This window comes from Cherax quadricarinatus, chromosome 3 (assembly GCF_038502225.1).
Source record: "Cherax quadricarinatus isolate ZL_2023a chromosome 3, ASM3850222v1, whole genome shotgun sequence".
In the NCBI taxonomy this organism is placed as follows: Eukaryota; Metazoa; Arthropoda; class Malacostraca; order Decapoda; family Parastacidae; genus Cherax; species Cherax quadricarinatus.
Window position 1 is genome coordinate 32,923,938 of NC_091294.1, and position 17,658 is coordinate 32,941,595.

Sequence of the window (17,658 nt, forward strand, 5' to 3'; positions counted from 1 at the left end):
GTCTGAAGAGTCAAAGAACTTTGTCCATGACAGCAAAGAGGGAAATGTATGAGAGTATAGTTATACCAATGCTCTCATATGGGTGTGAGGTGGTGAATGTTGCACCAAGGAGAAGGCTGGAGGCAGTGAGGATGTCATGTCTGCAGGCAATGTGCAGTGTGAATATAATGCAGAATCCATAGTTTGAAGATTAGGAGGAGGAGGTGTGGGATTACCAAAACTATTATCCAGAGGACTGAGGAGGGGTTACTGAGATGGTTTGGACATGTAGAGAGGTTGGAATGAAATAGAATGACTTCCAGTGTATAAATCTGTAGTGGAGGGAAGGTTGGGTAGGGGTCGGCCAGGGATAGGTTGGAGGGAGGGGGTAGAGGTGGTTTTGTATGCGAGGGGCTTGGATTTCCAGCAAGTGTGCCTGAGCGTGTTAGACAGGAACAAATGGAGACGAATGTTTTTTAGGACTTGACGTGGTTTTGGAGCATAAGCAAGAAAACATTTACGAAGTAAAATTCCCTGATTTTCGTTCTGCCGATTATAATGGACTTAGGGAACACCTGTCTAATCTTGATTGGGGTTATCTAGCTAAAGATTTTATTCACGATGATCATACTTATGATTATGAAGGGATCTACTTTTATGATTGTTTTCTTAATAATGTACACCGTGCCCAGAGTACATACATTCCCCAGAGAGAAATTAGGTGTAATAATAATGATCCCAAATGGGTTAACAGGAGGCTAAAGCATCTATTAGGGGAGAAAAGGGGAATTTATAGGCACATCAGAAGAGGAGAGGTTAACCTTACTGACCAATATGTTCAGCTTAAAAGAGAAGTAAAAAAGGGTATTAGAAAGGCTAAACGTGACTATGAAATTAGAGTTGCTAATGAATCAAAGACTAATCCAAAGGGGTTCTTTCAAGTGTATAGGACGAAGGTGAAGGAAAAAGTAGGACCTCTGAAAATTGGGAATGGACAGCTGACGGATAATGAACTGGAAATGTGTTCCTTATTTAATGACTATTTTTTGTCAGTTTTTACACAGGAAGATGTAAATGAGATTCCAGTAATTAACAATTATTTAGTTCCTGATGAATTTAAATTAACTAATATTACTGTCACGAGGGACATGGTTATTAAACAGATAGACAAACTGAAGCAAAATAAGTCCCCGGGACCCGATGAGCTGTTTTCCAGGGTACTTAAGGAATGCAAGATGGAGCTTAGTCAGCCATTAACGAGTGTGTTTAATGCGTCCATCTTTACCGGTGCTGTGCCAGAGTTGTGGAAGATGGCTAATGTGGTTCCTATATTCAAATCAGGGGATAGGTCCGTTCCTTCAAATTACCGTCCAATAAGCCTGACATCTATAGTGGGCAAGTTTTTTTTTTTTTTTCCAAGTCGGCCGTCTCCCACCGAGGCAGGGTGACCCAAAAAAGAAAGAAAATACCCAAAAAGAAAATACTTTCATCATCATTCAACACTTTCACCTCACTCACACATTATCACTGTTTTTGCAGAGGTGCTCAGAATACAACAGTTTAGAAGCATATACGTATAAAGATACACAACATATCCCTCCAAACTGCCAATATCCCAAACCCCTCCTTTAAAGTGCAGGCATTGTACTTCCCATTTCCAGGACTCGAGTCCAACTACAGTGGACCCCCGCATAACGATCACCTCCGAATGCGACCAATTATGTAAGTGTATTTATGTAAGTGCGTTTGTACGTGTATGTTTGGGGGTCTGAAATGGACTAATCTACTTCACAATATTCCTTATGGGAACAAATTCGGTCAGTACTGGCATCTGAACATACTTCTGGAGTGAAAAACTATCGTTAACCGGGGGTCCACTCTATATGAAAATAACCGGTTTCCCTGAATCCCTTCACTAAATATTACCCTGATCACACTCCAACAGATCGTCAGGTCCCAAGTACCATTCGTCTCCATTCACTCCTATCTAACACGCTCACGCACACTTGCTGGAAATCCAAGCCCCTCGCCCACAAAACCTCCTTTACCCCCTCTCTCCAACCCTTTCGAGGATGACCCCTACCCCGCCTTCCTTCCCCTATAGATTTATATGCTTTCCATGTCATTCTACTTTGATCCATTCTCTCTAAATGACCAAACCACCTCAACAACCCCTCTTCAGCCCTCTGACTAATACTTTTATTAACTCCACACCTTTTCCTAATTTCCACACTCCAAATTTTCTGCATAATATTCACACCACACATTGCCCTTAGACAGGACATCTCCACTGCCTCCAACCGTCTCCTCGCTGCTGCATTTCCCACCCAAGCTTCACATCTATACTTTCATATATTCCCTTCTTTGCCTCCATAGATAACGTTTTTTGACTCCACATATACCTCAACACACCACTCACCTTTTTTCCCTCATCAATTCTATGATTAACCTCATCCTTCATAAATCCATCCAACAACACGTCAACTCCCAAGTATCTGAAAACATTCACTTCTTCCATACTCCTCCTCCTCAATTTGATATCCAATTTTTCTTTATCTAAATCATTTGATACCCTCATCACCTTACTCTTTTCTATGTTCACTTTCAACTTTCTACCTTTACACACATTCCCAAACTCATTCACTAACCTTTGCAATTTTTCTTAAGAATCTCCCATAAGCAGAGTATCATCAGCAAAAAGTAACTGTGTCAATTCCCATTTTGAATTTGATTCCCCATAATTTAATCCCACCCCTCTCCCGAACACCCTAGCATTTACTTCTTTTACAACCCCATCTATAAATATATTGAACAACCATGGTGACATTACACATCCCTGTCTAAGACCTACTTTTACCGGGAAGTAGTCTCCCTCTCTTCTACACACCCTAACCTGAGCCTCACTATCCTCATAAAAACTCTTTACAGCATTTAGTAACTTACCACCTATTCCATATACTTGCAACATCTGCCACATTGCTCCTCTATCCACTCTATCATATGCCTTTTCTAAATCCATAAATGCAATAAAAACTTCCCTACCTTTATCTAAATACTGTTCACATATATGCTTCAATGTAAACACTTGATCTACACATCCCCTACCCACTCTGAAACCTCCTTGCTCATCCGCAATCCTACATTCTGTCTTACCTCTAATTCTTTCAATTATAACCCTACCGTACACTTTTCCTGGTATACTCAGTAAACTTATTCCTCTATAATTTTTACAATCTCTTTTGTCCCCTTTCCCTTTATATAAAGGGACTATACATGCTCTCCGCCAATCCCCAGGTACCTTTCCCTCTTTCATACATTTATTAAACAAAAGTACCAACCACTCCAACACCATATCCCACCCTGCTTTTAACATTTCTGTCATGATCCCATCAGTTCCAGCTGCTTTACTCCCTTTCATTCTACATAATGCCTCACATACCTCCCCCACACTTACATTCTGCTCTTCTTCACTCCTAAAAGATGGTATACCTCCCTGGCCAGTGCATGAAATTACTGCCTCCCTTTCTTCCTCAACATTTAAAAGTTCCTCAAAATATTCTTGCCATCTACCTAATACCTCTCTCTCCCCATCTACTAACTCCCCTACTCTGTTTTTAACTGACAAATCCATACTTTCCCTAGGCTTTCTTAACTTGTTTGACTCACTCCAAAATTTTTTCTTATTTTCATTAAAATTTCTTGACAGTGCCTCTCCCACTCTATCATCTGCTCTCCTTTTGCACTCTCTCACCACTCTCTTCACCTTTCTTTTACTCTCCATATACTCTGCTCTTCTTATAACACTTCTGCTTTGTAAAAACCTCTCATAAGCTACCTTTTTCTTTTTTATCATACCCTTTACTTCATCATCCCACCAATCACTCCTCTTTCCTCCTGCCCCCACCCTCCTATAACCACAAACTTCTGCCCCACACTCTAATACTGCATTTTTAAAACTATTCCAACCCTCTTCAACCCCCCCACTACTCATCTTTACACTAGCCCACCTTTCTGCCAATAGTCGCTTATATCTCACCCGAACTTCCTCCTCCCTTAGTTTATACACTTTCACCTCCCTCTTACTTGTTGTTGCCACCTTCCTCTTTTCCCATCTACCTCTTACTCTAACTGTAGCTACAACTAAATAATGATCCAATATATCAGTTGCCCCTCTATAAACATGTACATCCTGGAGCCTACCCATCAACCTTTTATCCACCAATACATAATCTAACAAACTACTTTCATTATGTGCTACATCATATCTTGTATATTTATTTATCCTGTTTTTCATAAAATATGTATTACTTATTACCAAATCTCTTTCTACACATAGCTCAATTAAAGGCTCCCCATTTACATTTACCCCTGGCACCCCAAATTTACCTACTACTCCCTCCATAACATTTTTACCCACTTTAGCATTGAAATCCCCAACCACCATTACTCTCACACTTGATTCAAAACTCTCCACGCATTCACTCAACATTTCCCAAAATCTCTCTCTCTCCTCTACACTTCTCTCTTCAGGTGCATACACGCTTACTATTACCCACTTTTCACATACAATCTTTATTTTACTCCACATAATCCTTGAATTAATACATTTATAGTCCCTCTTTTCCTGCCATAGCTTATCCTTCAACATTATTGCTACTCCTTCTTTAGCTCTAACTCTATTTGAAACCCCTGACCTAATCTCATTTATTCCTCTCCATTGAAACTCTCCCACCCCCTTCAGCTTTGTTTCACTTAACCCAGGACATCCAGCTTCTTCTCATTCATAACATCTACAATCATCTCTTTTTTATCATTTGCACAACATCCATGCACATTCAGACTTCCCACTCTGACAATTTTCTTCTTATTATTCTTTTCAGTAATCTTTACAGGAAAAGGGGTTACTAGCTCATTGTTCCCAGCATTTTAGTTGACTTTTACAACATGCATGGCTTACGGAGGAAAGATTCTTATTCCACTTCCCCATGGATATAAAAGGAAAAGTAATAAGGCCAAGAACTATTAAGATAAAATCAAAGAAAACTCAGATGGGTGTGTATAAATAAACGTGTACATGTATGTGTAGTGTGACCTAAGTGTAAGTAGAAGTAGCAAGACGTACCTGTAATCTTGCATATATATGAGACAGACAAAAGACACCAGCAATCCTACCATCATGTAAAACAATTACAGGCTTTTGTTTTACACTCACTTGGCAGGACGGTAGTACCTCCCTGGGTGGTTGCTGTCTACCAACCTACTATTAGAATCAATTATAGCTGACATTACCAGAAGTCATCTTGAAGAGCATAACTTGATAAATGAATCTCAGCATGGATTCACGAGAGGTCGTTCCTGCCTGACAAACTTACTGACGTTCTTCAATAGAACATTTGAGGCAGTTGACAGTGATAAGGAATATGATATTGTTTATTTGGACTTTAGTAAAGCCTTCGACAGAGTACCTTACAAGAGACTCTTAAGAAAAGTGGCAGCTCATAGTATAGGAGGTAAAGTTCTAGCATGGATAGAGGCATGGCTTACCAATAGAAAGCAGAGAGTTACCATTAATGAAGTGAAATCTGAATGGGGATTAGTCACTAGTGGCATTCCACAAGGATCAGTTTTAGGCCCTCTCTTGTTCATAATTTACATTAATGACCTTGATGAAGGGATTACGAGTGACATGAGTAAGTTTGCTGATGATACAAAGATAGGCCGTATAATTCACTCTGAGGAGGATATCAATGAACTCCAGGACGATTTGGACAAATTAATGTCTTGGTCTGAAAAATGGCAGATGAAGTTCAATGTGGATAAGTGTAAGGTACTTGCCCTTGGTAATGAAAATAACCCTCGAAGCTATAATCTAGATGAAGTAGAGCTTGATCATACAGAATGTGAAAAAGACTTGGGAGTCATGGTAAGCAGAAATCTAAAGTCAAGACAACAGTGCCTTAGTGTGCACAACAAGGCCAACAGATTACTTGGATTTATCTCAAGAAGTATAAGTAACAGAAGTCCAAAAGTTATTTTACAGCTCTATACATCACTAGTGAGGCCTCATTTAGATTATGCTGCTCAGTTTTGGTCCCCTTACTACAGGATGGATATAGACTCATTAGAGAACATACAGAGAAGAATGACTAAAATGATTTAATGTGTAAGGAACCTCCCGTATAAAGATAGACTTTAAGCCTTAAATCTCCACTCTCTGGAGAGGCGTAGGATGAGGGGAAATATCATTGAAGTGTATAAGTGGATGACGGGCATAAACAAGGGAGATATTAATAAAGTACTGAGGGTGTCGAACCAGGTAAGAACCAGAAATAATGGATTTAAGTTGGATAAATTTAGATTGAGAAAGGACATAGGTAAGTACTGGTTTTCTAACAGAGTTGTTGATGCGTGGAACAGTCTTCCCAGTGGGGTGGTAGAGGCTAGGACCTTGGGTAGCTTTAAGAAGAGACTGGACAAATATATGAGTGGGAGGGGCTGGGTTTGATTGATGTCACTGGGTACGGGAGTTATTTCTTGGATAGCTTTGGGTAGAGGTCGTTTTGATAAGGACCTGCCTCGCATGGGCCAGTAGGCCTTCTGCAATGTTCCTCCATTCTTATGTTCTTAAGGGATTCAGGGAAACTGGCAGGCCGGACTGAATTCCTGGAGATGGGAAGTACAGTGCCAGCACTCTGAATGAGTGGTATTAGTGTTGCGGTTTTATAACTGTAGTGTACGCATACCTCTGGCAAGACAGTGATGGAGTGAATGATAATGAAAGTTTTTCTTTTTTGGGCCACCCTGCCTTGGTGGGGAAATGGCCAATGTGCTAATAAAAAAAAAATAACATGTTAACCACACATTGTAAGCTTTACAAGGAAATAAACATTTTTATTTTTTATTTTTTTTATTATGGACCACTGGCCAAGGTCATGGCTGTGTCCATGTGGCTACCCACACAATTTCTAGTCTGATCTATCTTAACCAGAATGATTAAGAAACAGAATCTAAGTTACTTATGTAGCAGAAGTTTAAATATTAACCCAAATACAACACTTGCATGTTACACACATTAAAAGTGTCTCCAAGAGGTTCAAGACATAAAAGTTATAGAATACAGAAACCAACTTTGAAACCATTCTAGAGATACAAGTAGACAATTAAGAAAACAAGAGCCCTATAAAAATATAAGACAACCTCTCCTCACTTAGCGACGTACTTGTTTACCGACGACTCGGACTTACCACAGGCTCTCTGACCAGCATGCATACTTAAATAATGCATATTAGAGCTGATTTCCTCTATTCTGTTTATTACAATATACAGTAAACTATGGTATAAACATTTTAAAATATACCAGAAATGTTATAAATGGTGCAAAGGTGATATTAAAACAATATCAAAGATGGTTAACACAAACCCACTACCATTATAGTATGCTCCTCACTTAGCAACGAATTTGTTTACCCACAAGGTCTTAGGAACGGAACTCCATTGTTAAGTGAGGAGAGGATGTACAGTATAATGAAGTTAGTTCTTAATTGCTTTAATAATGATAAGATGAAAATCTTCTTTTTTCAAAACAATGGCTGTATCCCACCGAAGCAGGGTGGCCCAAAAAGAAAAACAAAAGCTTCTCTTTTTAACTTTAGTAATGTATACAAGGGGTTACTAACCCCTTGCTCCTGGCATTTTAGTCGCCTCTTACAACACATATGGCTTACTGAGGAATAATTATGTTCCACTTCCCCGTGGAGAATAAGATGAAAATGCATACGACATATTACATTAATTGAAGGTAAATTCTATACATAACAATTGTAAAGCAATTTGGTAAGAGTACTATGAAGGCAGATGTTGCAAGTATATGGAATAGGTGGTAAGTTATTAAATGCTGTAAAGAGTTTTTATGAGGATAGTGAGGCTCAGGTTAGGGTGTGTAGAAGAGAGGGAGACTACTTCCCGGTAAAAGTAGGTCTTAGACAGGGATGTGTAATGTCACCATGGTTGTTTAATATATTTATAGATGGGGTTGTAAAGGAAGTAAATGCTAGGGTGTTTGGGAGAGGGGTGGGATTAAATTATGGGGAATCAAATTCAAAATGGGAATTGACACAGTTACTTTTTGCTGATGATACTGTGCTTATGGGAGATTCTAAAGAAAAATTGCAAAGGTTAGTGGATGAGTTTGGGAATGTGTGTAAAGGTAGAAAGTTGAAAGTGAACATAGAAAAGAGTAAGGTGATGAGGGTGTCAAATGATTTAGATAAAGAAAAATTGGATATCAAATTGGGGAGGAGGAGTATGGAAGAAGTGAATGTTTTCAGATACTTGGGAGTTGACGTGTCGGCGGATGGATTTATGAAGGATGAGGTTAATCATAGAATTGATGAGGGAAAAAAGGTGAGTGGTGCGTTGAGGTATATGTGGAGTCAAAAAACGTTATCTATGGAGGCAAAGAAGGGAATGTATGAAAGTATAGTAGTACCAACACTCTTATATGGGTGTGAAGCTTGGGTGGTAAATGCAGCAGCGAGGAGACGGTTGGAGGCAGTGGAGATGTCCTGTTTAAGGGCAATGTGTGGTGTAAATATTATGCAGAAAATTCGGAGTGTGGAAATTAGGAGAAGGTGTGGAGTTAATAAAAGTATTAGTCAGAGGGCAGAAGAGGGGTTGTTAAGGTGGTTTGGTCATTTAGAGAGAATGGATCAAAGTAGAATGACATGGAAAGCATATAAATCTATAGGGGAAGGAAGGCGGGGTAGGGGTCGTCCTCGAAAGGGTTGGAGAGAGGGGGTAAAGGAGGTTTTGTGGGTAAGGGGCTTGGACTTCCAGCAAGCGTGCGTGAGCGTGTTAGATAGGAGTGAATGGAGACGAATGGTACTTGGGACCTGACGATCTGTTGGAGTGTGAGCAGGGTAATATTTAGTGAAGGGATTCAGGGAAACCGGTTATTTTCATATAGTCGGACTTGAGTCCTGGAAATGGGAAGTACAATGCCTGCACTTTAAAGGAGGGGTTTGGGATATTGGCAGTTTGGAGGGATATGTTGTGTATCTTTATATGTGTATGCTTCTAGACTGTTGTATTCTGAGCACTTCTGCAAAAACAGTGATAATGTGCGAGTGTGGTGAAAGTGTTGAATGATGATGAAAGTATTTTCTTTTTGGGGATTTTCTTTCTTTTTTGGGTCACCCTGCCTCGGTGGGAGACGGCCGACTTGTTGAAAAAAAAAAAAAAAAACTATGAAGACATGAGACTCAAAACACACAACCTCAATAATTAAAATTTCAAATGAAACTAGTTCTTGAAATTACTATTCTATAGTTGCAAGGCTGAAAATGTATATGGTATACACATGTACACTGTAGTTCATTACATGGCAAAAGGTAAAGCATATATCAGTTCTGAAACAATTTTGTGAAAAAATGAGGAGGGGGGGGACTGTGGTATTGACGAATGAGTTAACCCTTAAACTGTCCAAACGTAGATCTACATTCACTCGCATAGCACTTCAAATACAGTGGACCCCCGAGTTTCGGCAGCATCGACTTTTGTGAAATTCGACTTTCGGCAAGTTTTTTCGGTAAAATTTGGCCTCGAGTTTCGTGATTAGACTCGTGATTCGGCGACCGTCCGGTACCCGTCCGCCCATCACCGCACACACAAAGCCAGTCTCCCACGCCATTCACGCTCAGTGTGCCATTGTTTACCAACACGTGACCATCACCCCGCGGGTTCATACGTAATAATCCATTGTTTTTTGCGATTGCAATTGCTAAATAAGTCACCATGGGCCCAAGAAAAGCTAGTGCAAGCCCTTTGGTAAAGAAAGCGAAGAACACGATCCAGAGGGATTTTGAAGGGTTTGAGGCAGACCCTGACCCTGCCGACCCTCTGCCTGTTGTGGAAGGTGTTGTGGCATTGGGCAAGTCCATGGGGTTGGAGGTGAGTGACAGGGATGTGGAAGAGTTGGTGGAGGATCACAGGGAAGAGCTAACCACTGACAAACTGCAAGAGCTTCAACTGGAACAGCATCAGACCACAGCTGAGGAACTTGCTTCAGAGGAAGAGGAAAAGAGAGTGAAGGAGGTGCCTTCTTCAGTGATTAATGACATGTGTTCAAAGTGGAATGAGTTGCAAAGTTTTGTTGAAAAGTATCACCCTGACCAAGCTGAAACAAGCCATATCTGCAACATGTTCAGTGACAAAACCTTGTCCCACTTCAGGCAAATCATAAAGAAATGCCAGAAACAGACCTCTCTGGACAGATATTTTGTGCGACAGGGGTCCAGTGACTCTCAAGTTGTTCCCAGTGGCATTAAAAGAAGAAGTAACCCCAGAAAAGGACTTGCTACCTGAAGTCCTAATGGAAGGAGATTCTCCTTCCAAACAATAGTGTACACCTTCCTCCTATCCCCTCCTCCCATCTTCCATCCACCCAGAAGTCTTCAGTAAAGGTAAGTGTAATGTTATTATTATTTTTGATATGCATGTACTTGATTTCTGATTGTTTTCAGTATGTAAATCTTTATTTAATTTGAAAAAAATATTTTATTTTAATATTTTTGGGTGTCTGGAATGGATTACAGTGGACCCCCGCATAGTTCATTGTTATGCGAAATGATCGGTATGCGAATGAATTTTCCCCATAAGAAATAATGGAAATCAAATTAATCCGTGCAAGACACCCAAAAGTATGAAAAAAAAAAATTTTACCACATGAAATGTTAATTTTAATACACACAAACTGAAAAAGGCATGCACAATTACATGACACTTACTTTTATTGAAGATCCAGTGGCATTTCCCTAAAAATAATCACCAGCACGGCTTGCAATAGCTGTGTGAGGGTGATTTTCATCCATGAAGGTTTGCACTTCAAGAAGATCAGTGGTTAGTTTCCCAATTCCTCAACTGGCATAATCCTCTCAGGGTTAGCCTCAAACCCTTCAAAATCCCTTTTGTCTACACATTCTGGCCACAGTTTCTTCCAAGCAGAGTTCAAGGTCCCTCTCTCCAAAACTCTCTTAGAGTCAGTTGAGTTTCTGAGGTCACTACAAAGCACCTTTCAAACAGAGCTTTTGTGTAAATGGGCTGCAGAATTTCATGTCCCCATAAAGTCGCTCTGCCACGATGACCAGGGGCATTGCTACCTGAAGTCCTAATGGAAGGAGATTCTCTTAACTTCCAAACATTGGATAGTGTACATGTCCTTCCTCCTATCACTTCCAAAACAGGCCTCATCTCACCATCAGTTCAGCATCTCACCCAGAAGTCTTCAGTAAATGGTAAGTGTAATGTTAGCCTTATTAGAGACGCTATTTGCTAGATATGCATATTTGATTTCCATTATTTCTTATGGGGAAAATGGTTTCGAGTTTCGTGAATTCTGACTTTCGGCAGGCTCTCTGGAACGGATTAATCACGAAACTCAGGGATCCACTGTATTTTGAACAAAAAAAAAAATTTTTTTTTTTTAAACGAAGAGATCATTCTACATGTTATAAGATAAAAAAAATTTTAGGGTCAGTACTTACTGAGATATAAGCCCGTGAAGATGGTGCTGGATGCTCACCTGACAACAACATCGACTCCTGCCGCTTGCAGAAGTGTTGCTGATATACCTTTCTTTCTCGTTTTTATTTTAACATATTTTTTTACGTTCTGATAATTACAATTCATAATAGTTCTTGTGATTTCATAGCCAATCTTTGTTCTGACACTAATATATTAGGTAATGAAATAGTACTCAAATAGTCACACTCACACTGACAGGTGAACATTTTCACCTGCCTGGGTCATATATATATATATATACAAAGTATTTATAGGTCCCAGCAATGTTTTAGACACCTGGAGTATATTTTGAAGCATGGTGTTATGACAGGCAGTGACACCTGATGAATGTGCATGCAGTGAACCCTGCTTTCTTTGTTTTCACTGTCACACACAAACATGTCTGTCTGTCTCTGCTTATCTGTCTTTCTGTCTGCCTGTGTGTGCCTGGAGTACATATGAAACTCCTTGAAAAATGGTGTTATGACAAGTGTCTGTAAACTGTTGACAGCCCAGTGACACTTGATAAATGGGCACTGCTGCAGGGAACCCTCGCTTTATTTGTTTTCACTGTTACACACAAACATGTCTGTCTGTCTCTGCTTATCTATCTGTCTAGCTCTACTTAACTGTCTTTCTGTCTGCCTGTGTGTGCCTGGAGTATATATGAAACTTCTTGAACTGTTGACAACCCAGTGACACTTGATAAATAGGCACTGCTGCAGGGAACCCTCGCTTTATTTGTTTTCACTGTTACACACAAACATGTCTGTATGTCTAATTGTCTGTCTATATATCTGCCTGTCTGTGTGTCTAGCTCTGCTTATCTGTCTTTCTGTCTGCCTGTGTTTGTCTGTCTTTCCATCTGAGGTCTCTGTCTCAGGGAGCAGCTATAAAACTGTTGGTTTACGAGCCGCTCCCTGATTCCCGAGCAAGCAAAAATGCATATTGTGTCATGGTTATTTATGTCGTAGATCTACAAGTACAGTATAGCACTGAGCCTGGAATTTTTTGGGTTATCCCAGGTAATTTACACTATGTATAATAACTGTACTTATGTGTACATGTGAGAGAGACAGATATAGATAGACAGAGATATAGACAGATAGAGACAGAGCCAGAGACAGCCAAAACCAGCCAGCCAGCTAGCCGGCCAGCCTGCCGAATACATAAGAACATAAGAAAGAGGGAACTCTGCAGCAGGCCTACTGGTCCATGCAAGGAGGGTCCATGTCACCCCCCAGCTTAGACCAATGACCCACCTAGTCAGGTCACATCCACTGAAGAAAGGAGTACAGCATCAGACCTAGTAGCACAAGCTAGTCAGGTCCATCTCACACCCACTCATGTATTTATCTAATCTATTTTTACTTTCCTCTTAAAAGGGGTGTTAATGCAACATGACATCAGTGAATCCCTGGTGTTTGCCACGCTATTTGCTCTAGCTGGCGCTCAATTGAACTGGTGCTCCCACAAGGTACTAAGTGGTCCCAGATTTTTTAATACTGTGCACACTGAGTGTTAAGACCTATTCTCTCATGTCTAGGCAACTCAGGCCTATCGCCTCAGTTTTGAAGGAATGAAAAATAAAATGTTGATCTACGTTCGGAGTGCTATGCGAGTAAAAGTATATCTACAGTTGGACAGTTTAAGGGTTAAACTGTACTAGGCACATGACACTGGACAAGAATTATTAAAACTGTTTGTCTACAACAGGTATATATGCTTCATGTGAATCCCATCTTGAAAATTTACACACACTTACCTTAACATCACTTAGATCTAAGTTTGAATTCTGTAGAGAATCAAAGTCAAAAGATATATCTTCTGTGACAGCTGGATCCTTACGAACAGAGGAGGTATGTCCGATTTGTGGTACTTGCTGGAAAGAATTAAGACACGAGTCTAGTCAAGTTCATCAAGCTTTTTAATTATAGCCTATGGAAATAATTCTACCTGCCTTTTAATAAAATATAATTATCATGACAATTACAAATATTTAGGTACCAAAAATTTATGTACCCAGGCCCTAGCAAAAGAAAAAAATAATTTATCTTTAACAATAATTTAATAAATTATTTTAACTTTTACCAAACTATACAAGTCTCTTAGTTTTCATTTGTACAGTACTTCTTGGTGTTACCACACAGTACCTGTAATACATCTGTGACATATTTGAAACATTCTACACTCAGCCCAGCATGAAGTCAGATTTTTTGTAAAATGCTTGGTCAGCTACACTGTTCCTTCTAATAGCCTCCAAATTTACATAACTATGACACCCTGGCTGATCAGGCACTTGTAGCAGGTAGTGCTTCTGTTTCCTTGTTTGTCCTTTGAGGCACAAAAACAAGGTACAGGCATTTATCAATGTAAGTATCCCATTCTTAAGTTTCCTTTCTGTCTCCAGACTATTATTACGTGTCAATATGCTGTGCACAAAACAAGTTTTTTGTTAAAATTGTTCAACTCATCAAACCTAAATAAAACTGCACTTCATTTACCACTAGACCTTGACATGTATTGGTCTGACCTATATTTGATCAGTATCACATGTATTACAGTACAACAGCAATTAATGTCTTCAACATTTGTTTTTGTTGACCCTTTTAAAACATGCTTTTCTGAAGTGACTCACAATATTAAACAAGTTTTGTCTGTGGATAATGCCATTATGCATCACTTGAGAGTGAATCTAAGCTTCTCAATCTATTAATCTCACAATTAGGTGCTGAATTAATTAAATGCCAAAAGACATCAAACAAATAGTATAAATGTAGCTAGTTAATTCAAAATTTCCACACCTAGAAAAAGCCGAGAAATAGTTTGGTAAAGAAAGAGGGAATGGTTCTACCAGATGATGCTGCCAAGTGGTACTTGTACTTGTCTTCTGTTTGCAGTCTTTTCCTATGCATAAGGACAAGGGAAAAAAGGTACAGAACTGCCATGTGATGGAGCACCTATATAAATAGCTACATTTCAATAGTTACTGAAATATGCAACTTGATAAATCGAAGACACATGGACAGATGAAGTCTTTATTTATCGATGCTTTGCATGAGGTGGAGCAAAACTTCTTCTGTCCATGTGTCTTTGATTCACCAGTTGTTAAAATAAATGAAATAGAGCAGACCTTTATATTACATGGTAGTTACATTTCTGAAAATGCCGTGTGAGATAAACTGAAGAACTTTCATGAAAAATAGGGTTACGTTCCTGGGAGGAGGAGGAGGACAGGAGGAGGAGGACAGGAGGAGGAGGACAGGAGGAGGAGGACAGGAGGAGGACAGGAGGAGGACAGGAGGAGGACAGGAGGAGGACAGGAGGAGGACAGGAGGAGGACAGGAGGAGGACAGGAGGAGGACAGGAGGAGGACAGGAGGAGGACAGGAGGACAGGAGGAGGACAGGAGGAGGACAGGAGGACAAGAGGAGGACAGGAGGAGGACAGGAGGAGGACAGGAGGAGGACAGGAGGAGGACAGGAGGAGGACAAGGAGGACAGGTGGAGAACAGGAGGAGGACAGGAGGACAGGAGGAGGAGGAGGACAGGAGGAGGAGGAGGACAGGAGGAGGAGGAGGACAGGAGGAGGAGGAGGACAGGAGGACAGGAGGAGGAGGACAGGAGGACAGGAGGAGGAGGAGGACAGGAGGAGGAGGAGGACAAGAGGAGGAGGAGGACAGGAGGAGAGGAGGAGGACAGGAGGACAGGAGGAGAGGAGGAGGACAGGAGGACAGGAGGAGAGGAGGAGGACAGGAGGAGGAGGAAGAGAGGAGGAGGACAGGAGGAGGAGGAGAGGAGGAGAACAGGAGGAGGAGGAGAGGAGGAGGACAGGAGGAGGAGGAGAGGAGGAGGACAGGAGGAGGAGGACAGGAGGAGGAGGAGGAGGACAGGAGGAGGAGGACAGGAGGAGGAGGAGGAGGACAGGAGGAGGAGGAGGAGGAGGAGGACAGGAGGAGGAGGAGGAGGAGGACTGGAGGAGGTGGAGGAGGAGGACAGGAGGAGGAGGAGGAGGACAGGAGGAGGAGGAGGAGGACAGGAGGAGGAGGAGGAGGACAGGAGGAGGAGGAGGAGGACAGGAGGAGGAGGAGGAGGAGGAGGAGGAGCAGGAGGATGGGGGACAGGAGGAGGAGGAAGAGGGGGACAGGAGGAGGAGGAGGAGGAGGAGGAGGAGGAGGAGGAGGAGGAGGAGGACAGATAAAAAGAGACAGAGATAGACAGGCACAAATAGACAGACCCTAAACTTGGGGTTAACATCATTTTCCTCTTAAAAGGGGAATGTTAATATGACATTATGTCAGTGAATCCTTGGTGTTTGCCGCACTGTTTGCTCTAGCTGGCGCTCCCACAATCTACTAGGTAGTCCCAGATATTTTAATATGGTGCACACTGAGTGTTAAGACCCATTCTATGCTACCAGGCATCTCAGGCTAATCATGCCAAATTTGGAAACAGGAAAAATAAAACGTACGTATACGTTTGGGGCGCTAGCAGTAAGAACATATATATACGCTTTGACCGTTTATGGGTTAATACTACAAAAGCAACAGAAATAATAGTATTTCTTACCTTAAATTGTAGGTGCTAGTGTTTGTGGATGATTGTGAAGAGAGTGGAGAGTTATGTTGTGGTCCTACTGGGCTGAGGTGGATGTGTGCATAAATTCTGTTATGGATTTCTGGGCTATTTTACCCTGCAGTACATTATACAGCTAATGGAAAGGCATCAGCTGTTCTAGACATCATTTCAGAGCACTGCTTCTAGATTTGTCAGGTCCTCATCAGTAAAAAATGTCTAACTTTAACCCTTTCAGGCTCGGCAGGGCCTCTCCTAAACTTGTTCTCAGAGTTGGAAATTTTTTGAAAAAAAAAAAAAAAATTATTGTTTATGAAATGATAGAGAATCTTTTCCCGATCATAATGACACCAAAAGTATGAAATTTGATGGAAAACTTACAGAGTTATGCTCTTGTGAAGTTAGCGGTCTCGACGATGTTTACGCATCGGCGATTTCGCCCACTTTGAGTCCTATTTTCGGCCAATTCCAATGTACCAGTTGACAAAAATCATACCTATTTCACTAGAACTCCATTTTCTCTATTGAATGAGTAAAAGAAACCACCCATTTATCGATTTTCACTATCCAATAACGTGGTCAGAAATTGGCAATTTTGCCAATTTCACACAAATTTCAAAAGATGCCAATTTCCAAACAGGGTCCAGAATAAACAATACAGACATTTCTGGCACTAAAATAACATTTCCTCCGTTCATTACTCCTGTCCCCAGGCTTCTCTTACATTTCTTTTGCTTTCCACTTTGAATTTTTATTCTCACAAAAAATAAAAGTTTTATGTTATGCAGACTACTGCATTCGTGTAGAAATAGCGTAGAAATGGTATAAATAATATCAGGGCACTTGTGAAAGAATATTACACTCACTGCCTTGAAACAAAGCTACAAGTCTTGACTGATGAGATAAGTGCTAAAGATGCATCCCAATTTTTTTTATTATTAACACATCGGCCATCTCTCACCAAGGCTGGGCGGCCCGAAAAAGAAAAACTTATATCATTCACTCCATCACTGTCTTGCCAGAGGCATGCTTACACTACAGTTATAAAACTACAACATTAACACTCTTCCTTCAGAGTGCAGGCACTGTACTTCCCATCTCCAGGACTCAAGCCCGGCCTGCCAGTTTCCCTGACTCCCTTCTCACACTCCAACAGCAAGTCAAGTCCTAACACCCATTTGTCTCCATTCGCTCCTATCTAACATGCTCATGCTTGCCTGCTGGAAGTCCACGCCCCTCGCACGCAAAACCTCTTGTACCCCCTCCCTCCAACCTTTCCTAGGCCGACCTCTACCCCGTCTCCCTCCACTACAGATTTATACACTCCCGAAGTCATTCTATTTTGTTCCGTCCTCTCTGCATGTCCAAACCACCTTAACCCTTTGAGGGTCGACAGGCCCTCTCCGAGATTCGTTCTCAGGGTCGGCCAAATTTAAAAGAAAAAAAAAATTCTTATGAAAAGATAGAGAATCTTTTCCCGATCACAATGACACCAAAAATATGAAATTTGATGGAAAACTTACGGAATTATGCTCTCGTGAAGTTAG

The 17,658-nt window shown here is 41.0% G+C and overlaps 1 protein-coding gene across 5 annotated transcripts in view; it reads right to left on the reverse strand.

The window, feature by feature from the left end:
* LOC128684075 (protein BANP-like) overlaps positions 1 to 17,658 on the reverse strand; it is a 76,572-nt gene that overhangs the window by 29,797 nt on the left and 29,117 nt on the right. For all 5 annotated transcript variants that reach the window (XM_070091240.1, XM_070091247.1, XM_070091233.1 and 2 more), the window contains exon 7: positions 13,304 to 13,420. In XM_070091240.1, coding sequence (XP_069947341.1) covers positions 13,304 to 13,420 — 117 coding nt within the window. The remainder of the gene's footprint in view (positions 1 to 13,303; positions 13,421 to 17,658) is intronic.